General features: G+C 38.8%; 1 protein-coding gene across 1 annotated transcript in view; it reads right to left on the bottom strand.

Annotated features, from left to right (window-relative positions):
- Positions 1-23704, bottom strand: part of MYO3A (myosin IIIA) — a 318705-nt gene that overhangs the window by 268306 nt on the left and 26695 nt on the right. Inside the window, exons 3-4 of the mRNA XM_006887107.1 lie at positions 19669-19773; positions 17278-17377 (exon numbers count right to left, since the gene is read on the bottom strand). Of these exons, the coding sequence (XP_006887169.1) occupies positions 17278-17377; positions 19669-19773 (205 nt within the window). The remainder of the gene's footprint in view (positions 1-17277; positions 17378-19668; positions 19774-23704) is intronic.

The following is a 23704-nucleotide window of genomic DNA, read 5'->3' as shown; positions in this document are numbered from 1 at the left end:
CAAGTGGTTGTTCTCCAGATTTCTTGGCACAACTTGGTGAGCACATCCAGGGCAGCATCTGTTAGCTGAAATCCTTCAATTGGTATATATCTATTCCTGGGGCCTTATTTTTTGCTATTTCCTTCAAAGCAGCTTGAACTTCTTCCTTCATCACCATAGGCTCTCGCTCATATGTTTTTTCATGAAATTCTTCTGTGTCTGCCAATTCCTTTCCATACAGTGACTTGGTATATTCTTTACATTTTCTTTCAATACTTCGTGGATCACTTAATATTCTTCCTAAAGCGTCCTTGATTATAGCAACTCGAGGTCTGAATTTGTTCTTCAGTTCCTTGAGCTTAAGAAATGCTCAGCAAATTCAGCCCTTTTGATTTTCTGACTCTAACTCCTTGCACATTTCATTGTAATATTTTGCTTTGCCATCCCATGCTGCCTTTTGAAATCTTCTGTTCAGCTCTTTTGTATCTTGAACTCTTCCTTGTGCTTTGGCTTCTCTGCGCTCCAGTGCAATTTTCAGAGTCTCTTCTGACATCCATTTTGGTCTTTTCTTCCTCCTCTGTCTTTGTCATGACCTTTTATACTCTTCCTGGATGATACTCTTGATATCCTCCCACAACTCATCTGGTCTTCGTTTATTAGTGTTCAAGGCTTCAAACCTGTTCCTGAGATGGTTCTGAAATTCAAGTGGGATAGATTAAAGATAATATTTTGTTTCCGGTGTATTCAATTTAATTTTCCTTAGCTTCAGCTTGAACTTTCATATGAGTAGTTGGTGATCTGTTCCATAATCAGCTTCTGACCTACTTTTCACAGCTGATATTGAGCTTCTTCCGCAGTTCTTTCCATAAATGTAATCAATTAGGGGCACAATTTGGCGGGTTAAGGGAGGGGAAGGATTTGGTAGGGACCTGAAAAGACATGGTAGTGATGGGCACAGTCCAATGGTGATTAATTTTATAAAACAGAATGCATGGGAATGACTGTATGAAACACAAGGTGAATAAAGAACAATGTGAAACTCAATATATATGAACTTTGTAGGCAAACCAATATAAAGTAATTTTTTTTAAAAGCCTACCATAATGAGATATCATCTCACCCCAGTAGCAGTGACAAAGTTTAACAGGACAGCAAGAAATAAATGTTGGAGAGGATGTAGAGAGATAGGAACTATCATACACTATTGGGATTGTTATATGGTACACTCTAGAAGGCAGTTTGTATTTCCCGAAAAAGCTGAATATAGAAATTCCATGTGATCCAGGTATTCCATTGCTAGCAATATACCCCAAGGGAACTGGAACGGAGACACAAATGAAGATTTTTACACTAATGTTCATAGTAGTGCTCTTCACATTTACGAGAACATGGAAATAGCCAAAATGTCCATCAACAAATGATTGGACTGAGAAATTGTGGTACATTCACTCGATGAAATACTATGCAACACTCAGGAGCAACAATTTAAAGAAATTACTACATAACTTGGGACAGACTGGAGAGCTTTATGCTGACTGAACTAAACTCAGTTTCATTAGGACAATTACTGCATAAGACCATGATTGTAAAAATAGAAGGATAATTGGTAAAGCATGTATGGGAATCCAAGAGGGGAAAGCGTAGAAGCAGAGGTGTGAGGATAAACAGAGAGGAAATCATAAGGCCACAAAATTTGCTGAAGGGTAGGAGGTAGGTAAGAGAAATGGGAAAGATCTGGTAGGGACTTGAAAAGACAGGGTAACATTGAGCATAATTCAAAGAGGATTAAGTTTATAAAACATAATGTATGGGAATGATTGCATTAAACAATGTGAATGAAGGAAAGAGTCAAGCACAATGTATACAAACTTTGTAAATAAACCAATATAAGATAAAAATTTTAAAAAAAATCCCAAGCAGTAAGATCATTTAAAGCACACATACTATATATAGATTTAGTTAAACTAGCTTCTATACAATTATTAGTATAGTAACAAATACATCTCATGGTATTTTCAATTGCCACTCATACATGGAAAGCTGGACAATGAATAAGGATGACTGAAGTAGTGATATCTTTGAATATGGTGTTGGCAGTGATGAATATTCCTTGGACTTCCAAAAGAAAAAAAATAAACAAACAAAACCAAAACAAACCCACCAAACTTGTCTAGGGTGAAGTGCTCCTTGAGTTACTGTCTACTCTTAGAACCAGTGGAGTAAAGTGAGCTGAGGTAATGAATTACATGCTTTTAGAGTTTCATATCTAGTTTGCTGTCCATTGAGATACTGCAGAAAGAATTTTTCTCCCTAGCTCTGGGAAGAGCAATCAAGATAGAAACCAGGCATATTCAGGCGAGAATGAGATAAGAAGAAAACACAAAATCGCAGAATAAACAAAAAGGGAAAACCATAACTAGATATAGCAAGAAATTTCTGAATTTGAGAATTCTGGACCGTCTTCATGAGTTGAAATTAACTCAATGGCGATTTTATTTTGCTTTTATTTTTGTTTGATGATTATCACATTAAATCCGGTTAAAAACTGGTTATAAAAGAATGAGAAGAAAATTACTGAATTTCATGCTATTTGAGCGCTTGCACAATGTTAAAACTCATCATAATTTTACCAGCCTAATCACATAACCTCAGAGGTGGCAAGCAATTGAAAGGTCATGAAGTCCTTTGCTCATTTGGAGCTCTGGAGACATAATGCTAAGAAACTGCACTGCAATACCAAAGGCACAAGGTTTAAATCTACTAGCTGCTCCACAGGATGAAAATGGTCAATTTCCTCCTATGCAATTAAAATGCCTCTGAAAATTTGCTGGACAGTCACCTATGGGTTGGTTCCAACTCAATGGTACAACAAAGACAAAATTAACCTAGAAAGATTATAAAGGACATTCTTATTTAGTGTAAATTCCTACAAGGAAATCAGCTAAGAAAGTAGGAAGGCTAAAATGCAAAATATGATTGACATAAATTACTTTAAAAAGCAGTCAGGATCAAAAAAATGGGTTCCAGAGCCCTGGGAAGTAAAGAAGATTAGGAAAATCATCTTGTGGAGAGAGTAACAAAAAAAAAAAAGGCACAAAGGTAAATGGTAAAATAAACATCACAAAGTCAAAGATGTGGAAGGGTGGAAAATTCCATGCAGTAAGTTGGGATAGTAAGAGAATAGAGAAATTGATAGGAAAACAGAAAGACAGCAGGGCTGTGCAGAAACAGGCTAGAAAAGATGGCAAGAATCCAGAAAAGAGGAGATGACAAGGATTTTTGAATAATCAAAGTCATAGGGACATTAAGACAGTGTAGGTTAATAATTCTTAAGCATATTTCGCTTTGATTACATTGCTAGAGAAGGCTCATGCCATTGCATAGAGGCCTCACCACTAAGAGCTTTGGTAAGGAGTTGTACTGCAAAGCCAAAGGCAGGCAATTCAAATTTACTAGCTCCTCTGTGAGAGAAAGATGGGCACTCTCTCCTGTGTGATTTCCAGTGTCTGAAAACCTGATGGAAAATCAGCTATTAGTTCTGCCTCTAACACATATAACAAGAACAGCTAAGATGTCAAGGAGCTGTGATGGTTTACAGAGTAGAGGGCTGAACTGCCAAATTAAGGCCCGGGTTCTGATCCACCAGTTTCTCCATGTGAGAAAGATGACACAATGGTTAAAGGTGGTTGGCTGGCTGCTAACTAAAAGGCTGGCATTTTGAACCCATGAGATGCTACCGGGGAGAAGGATGCAGCAGACTGGTTGTATATAGATAACAACAGACTTGGAAACCCTACAGGGAAGTTTTGAGTGTGTCAGTTCTGCTGAGTTAGAATCAACTGATAGTAGGCTTGGCTTTCATTTTTTGATTAAGACATCTGGGACTGTTTGTTGATTGTTCGGCAATGCAGGGCCCTGGCTTCATTGCAAAATCACCCTAATTATAGGAGACAAGCATGCAGATTTCACACTACAGGTCTAGTTACTACTTAGGTTCCTAGAGAATCAGCAGAAACATCAAATACAGTTGAAGCTCATTATTCACATATTCTTCTGTACATGAGAATTTCCTTGTGGTTGTTATTAGGTACTGTTGAGTTAAGTACAGCCCATAGAGACCTTATGAACAACAATCTGAACCCTGTTCTATCCTGTGCCATCCACACACTTGCTGACACACTAGAGCCCACTGCTGCACTTATCATGTCAATCCACCTGGGTGAAGGTCTTCTCCTTCAATGACCCTCTGTATTTCCAAGCATGATGTCCCTCAACAGGAATAATCTCTCCTAGCAACATACACAAAATATGTCAGATGAAGCTCTGTCATCTTTTTCCGCAGAGCACTCTGTCTGCACTTCATCTAAGACATATTTATTTGTTCTTTTGTCAGTCCATTGGATGTTTGGTATTCTTCTCCAACACCACAGTTCAAAAGTATCAATTTTTCTTCCATTATTCTTATTCACTGTCTAGCTCTCAGATACATAGTGGTTGGAAAGACCATGGCCTTAATTAGACACACCTCTGTCCTCAAACTGACACCAATGATCCTCAATAATTTGGAGAAGCCTCTGACTGCAGGCTTTCCCATCTCCTGATTATTTTTTGATTGCTGATACCAAGGATGTTGATTATGGATCCAAGATGAAGTTGTTGACAGTTTCAATCTTTTCTCCACCTATCATGATGTTGCTTCTCAGTCCAGTGGTAAGAATTTTTATTTTCTTGATGTTGAGATGCAATCCATATTTAGGGCTGTATTCTTTGATCTTCTGCAGCAAGTACTTCAAGTCCTCCTCACTGGAAGCAAGCAGCCTTGCCATCTGCACAAAATAGGTTATTGATGTTCTGTGCCACATTTTCCTTTTCATAAAGTCTAACTTTTCAAATAACTTGCTCAACATGCAGATTGAATGGGTATGAAGAGACAGAATACAACCCTGACACGCTCCTTTCTTAATTTTAAACCATGAACTGTTTCCAGCCTCTCAGTCTATGTCTAAGTTACCTGAGCACAATTAAGTCCTCTGGGATTCCCATTCTTCTCATTGTTAATCATAACTTGTTTTGATCCACACAAATAACTTTCCATAGTCAATAAAACATAAACACACATTCTTCTGGTAAGTCTTTACTTTCAGCCAGGATCCATCTGACATCAGCAGTGCTATCTATGGTGCCACAGCTTCTTCTAAATCCTGCTTGAACTTCTGGCAGTTCTACATCCATGTACTGTTCTAGCCATCTTGTTTTTTTCCCTAAATATGGAATGCTTCATAAATTTGCATGTTATTGTTGCGTAGGGGCCATGCAAATCTTCTCTGTATCGTTTCCATTTTAGTATAAACGCTGTCAAGCGGGCACAGTTCTAGCCATGTTTTAACTATCTTCAGCAGCATTATACAGTTGAGTCATTAGGTGCCGTTAAGTATGACCCATAGTGACCCTATGAACATCAGACCTGAACCCTGTGCCATCCCCACAGTCTCTCACACATTTGAGTCCATGGCAGCATCCACTGTGTCAATCCATTTAGTTAAGGATCTTCCTCTTTTTTGCTGACCCTCCACCTTTCCAGCCACTATGACTTTCTCTAAGGAAAAGTCCTTCCTAGCAACATACCTGAAATATGTGAGGCAAAGCCTCACAAGGAGTACATCTTTGCCTCCAAGGAGTACTCTGTCTGCATTTTTGTCCAAGACATATCTGTTTGTTCTTTTGGCAGTCCCTAGTGTATTCAGCACTCTTCTCTAACACCACAGCTCAAAGCCATTACATTTTCTTCTGTCATCCTTATTCACTATTCAGCTCTCAGGTGCACAGAAGGTGAATAAAAGACCATGGTCTGAATTAAATGTACCTTAAACGACACACTTAACACTATTGCTTCTCAATTTGGGGTGGTCCCTGAGTGCAGATTTTCACAGTGAAATACATCTCCTGATCTCCCAACTGCTGGTACCAAAGGTGTTGACTGTGGAGGCTCTGAACCTGGCCCTAACCTGAGGCAACTTCACCCTCTCTGATACACTTGACCCCATTGTCACAGTCACTGTGTCAATCAATTTCATCCAGGGTCTTTCTCTCCTGTGCTGACACTCTACCCTCTTAGCACAATCAAAGGACTTGTCCCTTCTGGCAACATACGTACATTATGTGAGATGGAGCTTCAAAAATCCTTGCCTCCAAGGTGCAACCTGGTTTCACTCTCTCCAAAGGAGACTTGTTGCTTTCTTGGCAGTCCATGGTATGTTCAATACTCTTCTCCAGCACAACTCAAAAGGCATCATTTCTTCTGTCATCCTTTTTCACTGTCCAACTCTCAGATGCACAGGAAACAACTGAGAAGAGCATGGTGTGGATCAGGTGTACCTTAATCTCTAAACTAACTACAATGCTCATTAGCACTCTGGAGTTGTTCCTGACAGTAGATTTTCCCAACGCACCTCATCTTTTTGTTTCCTGACTGCTAGTGCCAAGGATGTTGACTGTGGATCCGTGCAAGAAATCATTAACAATCTTAATCTTTTTTTTCTATATATCATGATACTGCCTATTGGCTTTGTGGTGAGGATATTGTCTTAAGTTTGAGATTCTGCTGTCCTTGATCTTCTGCAGCAAGCAATTCAAGTCCTCTGCAGTAATACAGGTTGTTGATAAACCTTCCTCTAATCCTGTTGTTACATTTTTCTTCATAAAATCCAGCCTCCTGAATTATCTGGTCAGCATATTAACTGAAAAGATATAGAGAAAGGATATACCCTTGGCATATTCTTTTCTTGATTTTGTTTTTTTAAAAAATTTTTAAAGTTATTATTATTATTATTACATGTACCGTCAAATTAAATCTGACTGGTACAGGAGGAGATTGTCCCTCCTTCTCCAGCACAGCGTTTGGTGGATTCAAACCAGGTACCTCTGGGATTGCAGTGCAGCTTCCACACAGTTTTCCCTTGCTCTGATTGGACAAGAGCTTCTTGGACTTACCATATATTTTACAGGCGCACAATCATTCTTCTGGGATTCCATTCTTCTCAATGTTAGCCACAATTTGTTGTGATCCACAGTCTGATGCCTTTTCATAGTAATAAAACACAAACAGACATTTTTCTGTGCTTTCATCCAAGAACCATCTTACATTGGCTATGATGTCCCTAGTGCCACAGATCTAAACTCAGCTTGTATTTCTGGCAGTTCTTTGTTGATGTCCTGTTCTAGTAATTTTTGGATAATCTCCAGCAAGATTTTGCTTGTATCTGATATTAGTGATACCGGACAATAATTTCCACAATCAGCTTTCTGGGGAATGGGAATAAATAAGGATCTCTTCCAGTTAGTTGGCCAGGTACCTGTACTCCAGATTTCTTGGTACAACCTGGTGAGCACCTCCAAGTTGCATCTGTTTATTAAACTATATCCAAGGTATTCCATGAATTTCTGGGGCCTTATTTTTTGCCAATTCATTCAGAGTAACTTGAACTTCTTCCTTTATTACCATTAATTTTTGATGAGACCCTATTTCCTGAAATAGTTCTATGTTATCCAATTATTTCTGGTACAGTGATTCTGTGTATTATTTCTACCTTCCTGGTTCAAGATTTTGCCCATATCTAGTAATACCTAATAACTCAAGGCTTGAATTTTTTTTAGTCCATTTAGCATGTGAAATGAACACGTTTTCCCCCCTTTTGATTTTATGACTCTAGTTCTTTGCACATTTCACTATAATACTTTGTCTTCACAAGCTGCCCTTCAAAATCTTCTGTTCAACTCTTTAACTTCCTATTTCTTTCCTTTGTTTTAAGTCTTATAATTCTAGTAACTTGTCGTTAGTTGTAGTCAAATAAATGCTCCATTCATAGTGATTCAATGTGACAGAGTAGAACAGCAACTTAAAGTTTTCTAGGCTGCAAATATGAGAACAGATGGCTTGTTTTTTTTTTTCTCCCATAGAGCTGCTGGTTAGGCTCAAACCACTAACCTTATGGTTAAACACTATATATCAACTAGACTGCTTTATAATAACATAATACAACAACCAAATCAGAAAAATAATACTGATACACTTCTACAAATTTGTCCATAGACTCCATTCAAATTTCATATCTTGGACACAAAAATATCCTTTATAGCAATGGATTTGTCCATTGTTGTTATTGTGTTGTCTTTTTGGTTCCAATATAAAGTGTTCTTATGTCTTTCCTTGAATTTCAAAACCTTGACTTTATTTTTAATATTTCATGTCAGATAAGTAGATAAATCCACTCCATTTGACTTTACATGATGTTCCCTTACAATTACATCTTTTGTCAGAAATGTTACAGATGTGAAGTTGTGATTTTTCTCATTGCTTCTTATCAGCTGGTGCATGTTTTTCATTTCTCATCACTAGTGATGCTGATATCTGATCACCTGATGAAGGTGGCACCAGCCAGGATTCTCCACTATAGCTTTTCTATTTCCTTTTGTAATTAGTAAGTATTCTGTGCTGAGACACTTTGTAAATATCCTATTTCTTGTCATAATATTACTCACTCATTTTAGCACCCATTGAAGAGTTTGGATGAATTAATCATGACCATGACAGCTGCCAAATGATGATGTTCAAATTTCCTTATTCCTTCTACATTTATTAGTTGTGATTTTTATGTGAGGGAAAGTTTTCTCCTTTTCTCCATGTAATTATTTACTTCTATAATTATACCAATATTAACTAATGGATTTCTATTTTATTCAATGGCTTATAATACAGTCCATATTTGGGCATTGAGGATTGCTTCAAGCTGGCTTTCTGGATTCTTTCAACATGTCTCTATTACTCTTTAAGTATTTTTTTACTGCCATGATCATCTTGTACTTTATTGGTCCCAGACTTAAATTAGCTTTTCTCTAAGAATCTAGGTTTCATTTTGTTTAGAGTAATTATGAAAACCAAGACCTGTGCACAAGTTATACTTGCTATAACTGGGTACCAACACTCTCAAATCCTGTTATTGGAAAGACTTGGGGAGTAAGTACATACCCAGGACATACATATTACATTGTGCTTACTTACGTTTATTTCATAATGCTCTGGTGGCGAGGTTGTGCTACTAAGAAAAAGTTTACACATATCTAGAAGTTCAAATCCATTAGAGGGATTATTCTCCAAGAGAGAAAATTGAACAGTCTCCTCTGTTACAATTTACAGCCTCAGGAATCCAGTGAAGGGTGACTATGATTTGGAACCACCTCAACAGCAATGAATCTGAGTTTTTAAAATTTTTATTTCTTTTGTGTCTATAATAAACCATAAGTTCACAGTAGTATCTCCAATATCATTCCAATAACCTACTCAGGATCCAAACCATGTGCTCAGCTACACTCCCACTGCCAAGCTTGGTAGGTGCCACTTTTGTTTTTGGTTTTGGTCTGAATTACTCTAGAAAGAGGGAAGATATAAGCAGTATTTTATAGCTCACTTCGGTATCCCTGCCTCACTGGATGCTAAAAAGTGAGCTATTGTATGAATAAATCTCAACTTGTCTATGATCTACATTTCACATTTGGGGATTTGGTCTACAATTGGGCATGTGGGTAATAAGAGATTTAAAGCCATAAAATATCCTGCCATAAGTATGGGATCTAAATACATCACAAAAGAACATTCAGTACTTTTTGTATAGAAATGTTAAACTATTCTATTAGAAATTAAATTCCCTGAAGAGAAGCTGATAGAAATTAGAATGAAGTACTGTTCTTTAAATTTAGTTCAGCTTCCACCTTCTGTTCAAGCACAGACAGGTTGTTTTAGACTTTAAACTTTTAGTAGACTTGCCTAGGAGGTTGTATTATTGACTGACTAATTATATAGCAGAGCCAGTTCATGTACTTCATTAATAATGCTTATAAGCTCACATCCTTTTGTTTTGCTGAGACATCTGGTGGTTCTTCAGTAAATACCTATACCACTCATCACACAAAAGGTTTTCTCAAAGGGAGCTCTTGTGCCCTAGTGGTAAGAAGCTGCACTGCAATTCCAAAGGCACTGCAGTGTAAATCCACCAATTGCTCTCTGAAAAAGGATGGGCAATCTCTGCCCATTTTCCACCCCCAACTTACTGCCTCTAAAAACCCACTGGAGGACCAGCTATGGGTTGGTTCTGACTTGCCAGCACACAACAACTTTGAGATCAAAGCTTACTTTCAGTGTAATTAAACACAAAACAAATCAAAACCACTGCCATGCAGTTGCCTTTTACTCAAGATGACCTTTTATCAGGTTTCTGAGATTACAAATCTTTATGTGCACCTTTCCATCAAGGATCAGCTGGTGAATCCATTAACCCTTTTTTCAGGTAGCATCCTAGCACATAACATACATACACCACCAGGGCTCTATTACTGTACTTACACATGAGATTATCGATGCGTGGCTGCACAAGGAAAATAGTGAACATAAATCCGGAAACATCTGTGCCCAGAGCCAGTTTAAACCAGAGCTTGCCATAATAAGCCATGCTTGGTATCCTAGGAGCCTCTTCATTGCAAAACTTTCATGTGTAACAGACTGTTCTTTTCCTTATTACCATTCGAAATACTTAATGTGTGTAGACTACTACAGAAAGAATAGGCAGGCTTGCCATACTGTAAGGCTTAAACGGATCAGGTTTACAGGCAGAAAACACCCCAGTCAAGAAAGAAAATGCATATTTCTAAGTGTTCATTTGAGCCAGATATTCCTGTTGCAACAGCTCCTGATTCACAAGAAGCTAGAAACATTGTCTCCAGTGGTCTGGTGGTAAGCAGCTGCTCTGCCAACCCAAAGGCAAACAGCTCCAATTCAGCCCCTGCTCTGCAGAAGAAGGGGGAAACATCTCCTTTGTGATTTATAGTCTGAAAATTCAATGGAGGGTCAGCTCTCAGTCAGATCCAACTCAAGAGCACACAATAACAAAGACCTGGAAAATACAGCTAAGATGGTTATTTTTGTTGCTATAAGTGAGGGAAGAAAAAAAACTCCTATTGTAGTAGTTGTTGTTATTGTTGATTGCCTTCAAGTCTAGCACTACTCATAGTGACCCTATGAACAAAAGGGATGCTAAGACAAAATCCAGAGTTCGACGGCCAAATTTATATAATTGGGAGATAGTTAAGTATGGAGAAATTAAGGTGAAACTATGATTTTTTTAAGAAAGGTTATGGAGGGATTATGTGTTTATCTGAACATAACTGATGGATTTCAAATCTTTCTTCTGTTTTTAACTGATGGATCTCAAATCTTTTTTCTTTTTTCTTTGGTTTTGTGGTATAACATATATAAAAGAAATGAATATTAGGTATTATAGATTACAGAAAACATGTAAGTCTATCTTTGGCCAGTGCTTAACTGTATATGCTATACGTGGTTGGTGTTAGGTGCTGTCAAGTCAAGGACGACCCATAGCAGCCCTATGAATATGCTAAAAGAAAAAGAGAACATTTTTCCCTAGAAAAACGTACTCTTGGAGAAAGCAGTAGAATTTTGTGGAGGGTGTAGGGCCCACTCAATACTTCTGAATTAAGAAACTGGCATTTAAAAGGCCATGAAGACGTACTTAACACTACAGAATAGAGAAGAGAGTTAAAATCGGAACCAGCAGTTTATCTTTGAATGCACTGAGGCAGGAAAAGCTATTGCCTATCAAGAACCCTTTTCTAAGACTGGAAGTTTAAGGGACCAGTGAGTAAGGAGCCTAGCATGCTGGCTCATAGTGACAACCTGGATTCCCCTGATGAGTGGAAGGGAGGATGTAGCAACGAAGGGCTGATAGTCTAAGCATATTCTACCAGCACTCATTAACTTAGCACACACTGGTGCTACGGATGAGCAAAGAAGGGTTGCTGGCTTGATAGGCAGGGAACTGTGAGGACACCTGACCTGTTAAACTGTTCATGTGAGGGATGGAGGTTGAGAGGGAAAGGATCAGCCAGTCTGAAATATAGGAAGGTATGTAGATCCTGGAGTTTACAGCTGGTGCCTGTTGGCCTAACCTTGGATGGCTAGGGAGTTTATCAGAACCCAATCATCAAATGAAGAGAAGGTATTTGACACTATAAGCTAGAGTAAATTGCTGACACTTGATAGTTTACTCTGGATGACCTTTGTTACATGCAGATACTCAGCTCCAAGTAGAATAGAAGATTTTTTTAGAGAAAGGACCATGCTTGCAAGGGGGAAATGAATCTTTCAAGTATGAATGTAGTAGCCAATAGCTAGAAAAGTCAGGGAGTGGTGTCATAGATTGTCTCTGGAAAAAAAAACACTTGTTTACACAGTAAATTTGAGCTCTTGTTCTGTCCTTCCAGCTATTGAGAGAAAGAATTACCAGTTTGGAAGGTGATCCTGCAACAAGTAGCCTGATATATAAAGTAATGGTAAATTTATTTCAGAATAGGGTTGCTTTTTCAATTAATATTTTTATTGTTTGTATACATTGTATTTAATTCATGTATGTTGTGTTCCACACAGCCCTTCATTTACATTATATTTAATTCATTTATATTGTGGTGTGTTTTTCCCCCTTCCTTATAATCATCTCACCAATATCTACATTTGGGAAAGCAGGTAAGTCGCCTAATTCATGCCTAATATCCCCCTTTTTAGATAGCAAACTGCTGATTTGCCTATCCCTATCACACCAGTACTCTGAGGAAACAAACACATTCCTTTTTTTGAAGGAGCCTCTGTTCAACTTGGAAACTTGGAGAATCTGCATCCATAAACACTGTCCAGTCCAGAGCAAGCCATCAGTTTGCAGCAATCAACCCTAGTCCACGCCATGGATCAACTTCTCATCTGGTTGTGTTCTGGTCAACTCCTTCTCAGCCGTCAATGGCTAGGGTAAAATGAGTACCAGTTGCTCGCTCAGGAGTCTATACTTCTCCTTGTGTTGCATACCTCTTAGTCTCCTCACTCAGAGTGAGCTACTATGTGAGACGAAGTCAACAGACTAGGTTTCTTCTAGGTGGACAGTGATGAAGGAAAATGTCCAAGCTCAGCCTATTTCTCCTTTATATTCCTCTCTTTGCCAATCCTGTGGATTCAAGTGATCAGTGGGCACACTCCTACCTCGTCTTGGAGGTTAGGTTTGATGGGTGCCAACTTTACTGCACTTCAGGAGCTTAACAGCTTGTACTAGTTATAAAAGGATAATCTCTTCCTTTTCTCTCCCTCCCCACTTCTTTTCTTTCCTGTATACCCTTTCATACAAATGTGAATCTCTTCCATCAACAGTCCAATATGGGTTCACAAATCCATTGAAATGCAAATCTCCTGGAGAGTATTATGTGGGACTCAATCTTTCATCTTGACCATGTCTCAACGTGCATAACCAGATTCTACTTTCCACAGGCTTATTTCAAGGGCAGATCTTTCATTTTGGTGCTCCAAAGTTAAGAGCTAGCCAAAGGTAGAATTACATTGTTCCTAAAATGACAATTTCCAGTGGTCATTTATATAATACAAAGTACTGATTTTAGGGACTTAGATTTTCATTGTCTGTTATATGCTATCAAATTAGAACCAAGTTATAGTAGAACTTTCGGTGGGTATTCAGAGGTTAAAATGACAAAGGAGGAGATAGAAGCAGGTAATAAATTCAAACTATGTGCCTTTGGGTTTGCAGAAAAACATCTTACCAGCAATATTTATCAAATATTTACTATGCATATGCCATTGTTGTTAGGTGCCAGCAAGTAGAGTAAAACTCATAGTGACCTTATGAACAACAGATCTGAGACTTTTCATGTCCTGTGCCATCTTTATGATCTTTGACACACTTGAGCCCACTGCTGCAGTTACTGTGTCAGTCCATCTCAGTGAGGATCTTCCTCCTTTTCGTTGATTCTCCACCCTTCCAAGAATGATGTCTGTTTCCAAGGAATAGCCTCTCCTAACAAACTTCCCAAAGTAAGTGAGACAAAGCTTTGCCATCTTTACCTCTAAGTAGCACCCTGGCTGCACTTTCCCCAAAACATTATTATCAGCTTGCTTTTTTTGGCAGTCCCTGGGATATTTTCTTCTCCATACCACAATCTTAAGGCATTTATAATTTTTCTGTCATCCTTATGCATTGTCCAAGTCTCAGACACATAGGCAAATGACTGAAAAAAACCATGGCCTGAATTGGGCACCCTTTAGTCTTTAAACTGACATCATTACTTCACAGCAATTTGGAGAAGTCCCTCATTGCAGATTTTCCCAATGCATCTAATCTTTTGACCGCTGATACCAAGGGTGTTATTTGTGGAGCCAAATTGAGCTAGAGAACATTATTTCGTGATGGACTGACATGGTGACTTCAGCAATGGACTCTTTGGTGTCAGAGATTACAAGGATGGCACAGGATACGGCAGGGTTCAAGTTGACTGTTTACAAGGTTTCTATGAGTTGTACTCGACTTGATGGCACCTAACAAGAACAACAATGGTAACAGCTAGCTTACAAAGTGTAAGGAATTAAGCTATGCAGTCTGCTTCTATTATCTCATTTACTCCTTGTATCAACCAGCCCTCTGTGCTGGGTGCTGCTCTTTGTCACAAACAGAATGATGTGCTTGGAAATTTTAAGTGACTTCTTATGGTCACGCAACTGTAAGAAAATTCTGTCTCTCACTTATTTTTCTCACTCAGTCAGACTTATTGAGTAATTTCAACATGCCACTGTTCATGCTTGATTCTCAGGATAAAATGGTACACCAGGAAGAGACCTCCCTTTGAAGGGAGCTGAGTGAATGAATGAGATGAAGTTTTTATGCAGAAGAAGCATCAGATTTTTGACTGATTATGAAATTACCAAGACACTTGGATAGGGATTTGGTTCAGTTGAGACTTGCATATTGCTATGAGGCTGGAAAGGTTTCAGCAGAGCTTCCAGATTGCGATGGACTAAGAAGCAAGGCCTCTCAATCTACTTTAGGAAATCACCCAGTGAAAATCCTATGGATCATAACCTTCAGACCCTGCCATATGTGGGATTGCCATGAATTAGAAGCTGACTAAACAACAACTAACAATACAACAATAACACAGAGAACTTGGAATGTCTTCATCGTGCTTATAATAAATATGATCTCACCCTACTTACTAACATACTACCCACTGGCTCAGGAGGCAAGTATAGCTCATTCACATCTACTACATCCATAAGCCTTTCATATAAGAGTTGTCTATCTTGAATAAGGAGAGACAATTCTCTATGTCTTAGATGAATCCCTCTCTCTTTGAAGATGGTACTGTCTGTAGGATTTTAAGACTGAATAGGCAGGGGGACAGGTAAGGTCCTCAGGTATAGCTGGTCCCTGAAGTAGCGTGTGTTTGTCTACCTGGTTGCAGGGTACTTACAAGCCTCCCATAGTGGGGCTTGCATCTAGAGAACCTGCGGTTATTTCTGGTGTAGGTGTGGTTCCAACAGGACTTCCTGTGTTATTATAATGCTGGTTAATTCCAGCTGCAGTTGAAAATACTTTGAGTCTGGTTATGTCTCCCATTCAGATCTAGCTCGATGATTTGTTCTGTGGTCTTATGACTCAGGCTCTTCACCCTTAGGGTGACCTCCTCTAGAATCTTCTCAGCTAGATTCTCAGTTACTTCTAAGATTACAGAAACTAAGGGTAAGGCTATAGGGAAGACAAATATGAGTTTTTCTCTTTACCTAATTGCTCTGTACATCCAAGGTGATTACAACTTGGGTCACTCTCACCTGTACTGAGACCTTCTTCAATGTCAAATTGGAGAGTAGAGGGGAGGCAGCATGCGACTGAGAAGAGAAAGTGAGCATAGGAAGCATGCATGAGAAACATTTCTGTTCCCTCAGTCATCTTCACTTATTTAAAGTGTGTTTCTCTTTCTTGCTTTCCACATTCTTCTTTCAACAAGGCCCTGGAATTGAGAAGGTTCCGCTTCCTTAAATGAAGCTTATGGTTTAACCCTGGAAAATGATCTCTCCACATGCTAAAAAGATGATAAGGCAACTTAGACAGATCTTACTATATTTTCATGTTGGATACTGTATATTACCTCCATTTACTGCCACCTCACTCCTACACCCCCCATTCCCCAGTATTCCTTCTTGAAGAAGTAATAATCTCTTCCCAGAGAGAGATGTCTTAGAGTGACTGGGGTAAAGATCATGTTTTGAGAGAGAGAGAGAGAGAAAAAAAAAAAGCAAGTTAGTACTTTTCAAAGTATTCTCTTAGTTCTGCCAGTTACCCAGTTCTTCAAACTTAGCTCAGAGTAAAACGGCCTCCATCATGTTTTCAGTAGTTGAATTTCCCGATGGAGGCAGCAGAGCTTTCTTTCATGGAGCTTCTGGGTAGTCTTAAATTTCCAAACATTTAGCTAGGAGCGGAAGTGTGTTAACAATTTGCACGACTCAGGATCTCCCTCCTCCAATTCCATGTATAAAAATCTCAAGAGTGTAGCATATTTAAAGGTTTAAAATAAGTTGAGCTCTTTTCAGGGCTCGAGGGAACCTTTGAATGGACTACTGAGCAAGGGAGTGGTATGATAAAAAAAAATGTCTTTGGAAAGAGTTCCCTGAGCACAAGGTGGAGAAGAGACTAAACGGAAGGGAACAAAATTAGACACAAACAACAGATGGTGAGTAAGATTAAGGCAGCAGTAGTGAAGATGAAGCCTGGATATCTCTATTAGAGAGGTAGAATTTGATGACTGATTGTCTATGTGGGGGGTGAAGACATGGGAAAGCCCTAAGATGCCTGGCTTGAGTAATAAGGCAGATGTTGGGAACTTTTTATAAGAAACTGTTGATGCAGAACAGTCTTTAGAGGATGAACGAGGTGCTGGTGCTCAATCTTGGATGCCTTGAGTAGCAGGTTCTTGGCAGCCATCCAGGCACCGATCTTCAGAGAGCTAATAATGAGTTTACAGTCTATTTTATAAGTTGAAAAACTAAAATAATAATGAGCTTACAGTCTATTTTATAAGTTGAAAAATTAAAATAAAATACGTTCTCAAATCCACTACTCCCCACCTTCAGGGAAATTTTGATTTAAGAATAAAGGGAAGTTATTGATCTGTAATTTGATTCTGAAGTTTGACGTTTATCACATCTTATTCCTTCTGCCCTTGAGAAACTTTACCACATTTAATAGAAATTAAAATCATCAAATCCTAATGAGTGAACTAAAATCATGTACACTTGCTATGGAGAGTAGAAATATAAGCATTATCTTATATGCAAATAATATCACTTTAATATCAGATACTAGTTCATTTTGTAGCCTTAACGTATGTATTTCAAACTTAACTTACCAAAATCAACCAGTTTAACTCCACCTTCAGTGGTCAATAAGATGTTATTTCCTTTTACATCACGGTGGATAGTTTTGTTGTTGTGCAAATGCTGAAGTCCCTAGAATTTGGGAAATGATATAGTGACTTTCCAAGGAAGCATCAAAAAGAAAATTGACTTTCATATTGATACATTTATGCAAAATGAAGAGAAATATGTTAAAGTTACCATTGAAACATTTAAAAGCATTTCAAATTTTTTTCATTAAATCAAAGTGTACTACCCAAAAATATCTTATACACTATAAAACCAAAGCTTTTACCAAATGTTTTAAAAGACATTGAACTCAAGAAAACATCCTAAATATTTATGTAATAAATTTTAAAAATTACAATGTTGTTGTTGTTATGTGCCGTCGAGTCAAATTACAATGTTGTTGTTGTTATGTGCCGTCGAGTCGCCTGCGACTCATAGCGACCCTTTGTACAACAGCCCTAAACTCTGCTCTGTCCTGTGCCAATCGCACTGTCTCCGACACTCCCATCCCAATTACCCCAGTCACTGAATCAATCCACCTCATAGAGGGCCTTCCTCTCCTGCGCCGTCCCTCCACCCTCCCAAGCATGATGCCCCACTTTAAGGACCGGTCTCTCCTTACAACATGTCCAAAGTATGTTAGACGGAGCCTCAGAATCCTTGCCTTCAAGGAGCCAACCGGTTTAACCCTTTCCAGGACAAATCTGTTTGTTTTCCTAGCAGTCCATGGTATTCTCAATACTCTTCTCCAGCACCACATCTCAAAGGCATCAATTCTCCTTCTATCCTCCCTGGTCATTGTCCAACTCTCTGATGCATAACAAGTGATTGCAAAGACCATGGCCTGTATCAGACGCACCTTAGTCTCCAGAGAGACCCCATTGCTCTTCAGCACTTTGGAGAGGTCCCTAACAGCAGACTTTCCCATGGCAATGCGCCTTTTAATTTCCTGGCTGCTGGTGCCAAGACTGTTGACTGTGGAGCCAAGCAAACTAAAGCTGTGTACAATCTCAATCTCTTCACCATCCATCCTGATGCTGCCAATTGGTCCAGTAGTGAGAATCTTTGTCTTCTTGACATTGAGCCTCAATCCATATTGTAGGCTGCAGTCCTTGACGCTCTGCAGCAGGCGCTTCAAGTCCTCTTCAGTTTCAGCAAGCAGAGTTGTGTCATCCACATAACACAGGTTGTTGATAAATCGTCCACCAATCTTGACCCCACATTTCTCCTCATAGAGCCCCACTTCCTTGATAATCTGTTCTGCATATAGGTTGAAAAGGTATGGAGATAGGATGCATCCCTGGCGTACGCCCTTCCCAATTTTGAACCATGCAGTGTTCCCTTGCTCTGTTCTGACGACTGCCTCCTGGTCCAAGTATATGTTTTGCATTAGAACGATCAAGTGTTCTGGGATTCCCATTCTTCTCAGAGTCAACCATAGTTTGTTATGATCTACACAGTCAAATGCCTTTGCATAGTCAATGAAACACATAGTAAACTATTATTTTGAAAGGGATCACTATAATAGAGGGTCCTAGATAGAATGGGAGAAAAATGGAAGGTAGAAGAAAACGAAAAATGATAAAAATAGCCAGCTTTACTGGTCTAATAAAGAGTGGTAGAACTTCTTTGACTAAGGCCCTTGGCCTCTCTCAGAATCTGGAACTGAACTCATAGCTATGGTACAACCTTCAGCCAAACAAAATCTGTGTAAGGTGAACAGTAACACTAGGGAAGCACTCATTCCTTTGAACAACAAACTAAACCAGATCAAAAGGGCAGCATTTGCCTAGGAATAATGTACAGAAGGAAATAAAATATGTATAAGGTGAACAGTAACACTAGGGAAGCACTCATTCCTTTGAACAACAAACTAAACAAGATCAAAAGGGCAGCATTTGCCTAGGAATAATGTACAGAAGGCAAGAAGGAAGGGGACAGAAGGATGACTGAAGACAAGACCACAGTATGATGAGGGAAGGAGCAATGGCAGAATATAGGAATTGTAAACTATGCCATAAAACAAAGATGTACCAACAACTGAATAAAATACCAATCTACTTAGTAAACTTCCAATCATGATAACAAATTAAAAGCAAAAAATCTAATTATTAGTAAAACTACACATTATCTATCTTGATCATTATAATAACCCAGAAACACTGTTAAGAGTTCAGATTTAGGGTTATGTTGACACAGGAAGGGTAGATTTCTAATGGGAAAGAAATTCGCTATGCCAGACATTTGACATTTTGCATATACTCTTGCATAATAAATATTAATGTAGTTATATTTTTCTAAAAACAGAACTCCAATTTTAAAATTTAAATATAAATGCCTCATAATTAATGCACAAACAATTAAAAATGTCTTACCATGAGTGCTTCATGTAAAATATAGGCAATTATAGGCTCACTCATTCTTTCGCCTCTCTTCAGAAATCCTTTCACAAGATCAGTCACTGAGCCTCCATTGCACAGCTTTAAAAGAACATTTCAAGATGCATTTTAAAATGAGTAAGACGTTTTAAATTCCTGCTGGAAAAGGTTTTCTTAAAAAACTTTTTAAATTGTTTCAATTTGGTGCTTCAAATTATATTCCCATTATCTTTATGGTCTTATAAATAACAAAAAGGTAAATATGTACTTGTGTACATATCAATTACTGAAGTACAGTTTTTCTGCCAATAACCTTTTAAAGTATATTTGGAGACATACTGGTTTAATTAAAACTCCAAGGTAAAAACAAGAAAAGACACGAGGAGTAACAACCACCTAGATCTGGAGAGGGAGGAGTCCTTGAGGTGGAATTCCTGAGAAGTTCCTAGCTCCCCCTCTAGACTTTGTCCTCCCCCTGCCCCTTCCCCCATCCACTTACGACCAAACATGAAAAAACGAAGCCACATGTAAAGAGCAACAAGAAATCGGCGGGGTGGGGTGGGGGGTGGACGAGAGGGGGGGTTGGGGGAGTAGAGGAAATCATCACAAGACAGAGTACAACCAACACAGTACTAGAAACAACAAACACTGAAATACAATCCAGAATATTAAGTTGGAAATGTCTTGCTTGCTTAAATTTAGGTGGACCTGAAGTGCTTGCTACAGAAGGTCAAGGACTGTAGTCTTTAATATGGATTAAAGCTCAACATCAAGAAGACAAACATTCTCAGCACTGACCCAAGTGGCGCCATGATAGATGGAGAAGAGATTGAGTTTGTTAACAGTTACAGCTTGCTCGGTTCCACAATCAACAACTCTTGGCACCAGTCATCAGGAAATCAAAAAAAGACAAACTGCATTGAGTAAATGTGCTGTTAGAGACCTTTCCAGAGTACTGAGAAGCAACAATGTCAGTCTAGACATTAAGGTGTACTGATTCAGTCCATGGTGTTTGTAATTACTTGCTATGCGTCAGAGAGCTAGGTAATGACTAAGGATGATAGAAGAATTGATGCCTTTGAATTGTGTTGCTGGAGTCTATGAACCACCAAGAAAACAAACAGGTCTGTCTGTCTTGGAGAGACTGAAACCAAGTTTCTCCTGGGAGGCTAGGATTTATGTATTTACATATTTTGGGCATGTGGCTAGGAGGCACCAATCTTTGGAGAACATCATTCTTGGAAGGATGGAGGGACAGCGCAGGATAGGAAGACCTGGATGAAATGGATTGATACAGTGATTAAGGCGATGTTAGGTGTGTTAGATTCAGTGAGACTGGCTCAGGACAGGGCTGGCTTCAGAGCTATCGTATGTTGGGTCACTATGAGTTACAGGAGACTCAACAGCACATACCAACCAAATTTTCTAGACTCTATCCACCATACCCGTAAAATCAGGGAGAATCTAAATAGAAAAACAAAAAGCAACATTACAGAGGAATGGAATAGTTTACATTTGGATTTCTGAACATTCCAAATTCCCTAAACCCACCACTGACCCAGGGAAAACTTCCACTGGGTTTCTGAGACTGTAAACCTTTTTATGGGAAGAGACTGCCTATCTTTCTCTAACAGTGTAGCTGTCAGATTCAATCCATCAACTTTTTGGTTGGCAATTTAACACATAACATACTATGCTACCAGAGTTCCTTTCTCCAATGTTGCTGTTGTCAGAGGCCATCAAGTCAGCTCTGACTCATAGCAACCCTACTTGGAAGAGGACAAAATCTTGCCCAATCCTGTATCATCCCCAAAACCTCTGCTGTGCTCCAGACTATTGTTGCAACTACTGAGTCAATCTATATTGCTGTTGTTAGGCGCCTTCAAATCGAGTATGTCTCATAGCAACCCTATAAATAAAAGAGCTGAACTCTAACATCCTGGGCCAACCTTACAATCTCTGATATACTCAAGTCCATTGCCACAGTAACTATGCCAATCTACCTGGTTGAGAGTCTTCTTCTCCCTCCCTATCCCTCCACCTTTCTGAGCATGATGTCCCTCTCCACCTCCAAGATAAAGCTCTCCTAGCAACAAACCGTAAGTATGTGAGATGAAGCTTTATCATCCTTGCTTCCAAGGAGTACTCTGGCTGCACCTTCTTTAAGACAGATCTGTTTGTTCTTTTGTAAGTCCATGTGATATTCAGTACTCTTTTCTAATATGACAGTTCAAAGGCATCAATTCTTCTTCTGTCATTTTTACTCACTTAGTCACCAAGTGACTGAAAAGATCATGGCCGGAATCAGGCACTCCTTAGTCCTCAAACTGACATCATTCTCAATAAGTTGGAGAGGTCTTTAACTGAAAACTGTCCAAGTACAATATGTCTCTTGATCTCCTGACTGCTGGTATTGAGGGTATTCACTGTGTATCCAAGCATATGAAGTGGTTGTCAGTAAGTCTATAGTTCCAATGGTGAGAATTTTTGTTTTCTTGATGTTGAAATGCAATCCATATTGAAAGCTGCAGTGTTGTTCTTCTGCAGCAAGTGTTTCAAATCCTCCTCACTTTCAGCAAGCAAGGCTGTACCATAGGCAAACTGAAAGTTATTGATGCACCTTCTTCTAAACCTGATGCCACATTGTTCTTAAAAAAATTCAGTTTCTCAAATATGTCACTAAACCTACAGATTTACTAGGTATGGAGAAAGCATACAACCCTGATTCATGCTCTTCTTAATTTTAAACCATATAGTGTTACCCTGCTTTGTTTTCACAACAGTTTCCTAGTCCAGGTGTACGTTTCACATGAGTACAATTTAAAGTTATGGTCTTCTCACTTTTCTCAATGTTGGCCATAATTTGCTATGATCCACACAGTCCAAATGCCTTTGCATAGTCAATAAAGCACAAATAGACATTCATCTGGTATTCTTTGCTTTCAGCCATGATCCATCTGACAGTAGCAATGATATCCCTGGTGCTTGAACTTCTGGAAGTTCTCTGTCAATGTACTATTCTACCCATTTTTTAAAATGATCTTCAGCAATATTTTGCTCGCATATGATAGCAATAATATTGTTCTATAATTTCCACATTCTGTTTGATCACTTTTCTTGAGAAATGAAACAAAAATTTATCTCTTCCAGTCAGCTGTACTCCAAATTCACTGACATAGACTGGTGAACACATCCAGGGCTGCATGCCTTAGTTGAAATATTTGAACTGGTATCCCACCAATTCCTGGAGCCTTACTTTCTGCCAATGTCTTAATTGTAGCTTGAACTTCTACCTTTCTTATCATTGGCTCTAGATCATATGATACTTCCTGAAATATTTCAGTGTCAGAAAATTCTTTTTGGCATGATAATTCTATGTATTCCCTCAATTTAGTCTTCTCCTTCCCCCCCATATTATTTTAATGCTTCATGGGTCATTCAAAATTTTGCTCATAGAATCTCTAAGTACTGCAAGTCAAAACTTGTATTTGATTTTCAGTATCTTCAGCTTAAGAAATGCCAAGTAAAACAGATATAAGCACAGTTCATTGCTGCAGTGTTCACAATGGCAAAGAGATGGAAGCAGACCAAATGCCAATCAATAAATGAACGGATAGAAAAACTCTAGTATATTCACATGAATAGTATGCAGCACTGAAAAACAAGGAAATCATATTCACTGTTGGTGGGAGTGTAAAACAGTGCAACCACTATAGAAGGCAGTGAGGTGCTTTCTCAAAAAGTTGCAAATAGAAATTCCATTTGACCCAGCAACTCCTCTACTGGGAATATACCCTAAAGAAACCATAACTGCCACTCAGGCAGATATATGCACACCCATGTTTATTGTGGCTTTGCTTACAATAGCAAAGAGTTGGAAACAACCTAAGTGCCCATCAACAAATGAATGGATAGAGAAGCTGTGGTATATTTACACAATGGAATACTATGCTGCATTGAAAAACAAGGAACTCATGCAATGTTATTAAAAATGGGTAACCCTGGAGGGCATTATGCTGAGTGAAATATCTCA

This window comes from Elephantulus edwardii, unplaced genomic scaffold (assembly GCF_000299155.1).
Source record: "Elephantulus edwardii isolate Elephantulus edwardi_28Jun2011 unplaced genomic scaffold, EleEdw1.0 scaffold00054, whole genome shotgun sequence".
NCBI classification, from domain to species: domain Eukaryota; kingdom Metazoa; phylum Chordata; class Mammalia; order Macroscelidea; family Macroscelididae; genus Elephantulus; species Elephantulus edwardii.
This window is presented reverse-complemented; position numbering and strand designations above follow the sequence as displayed.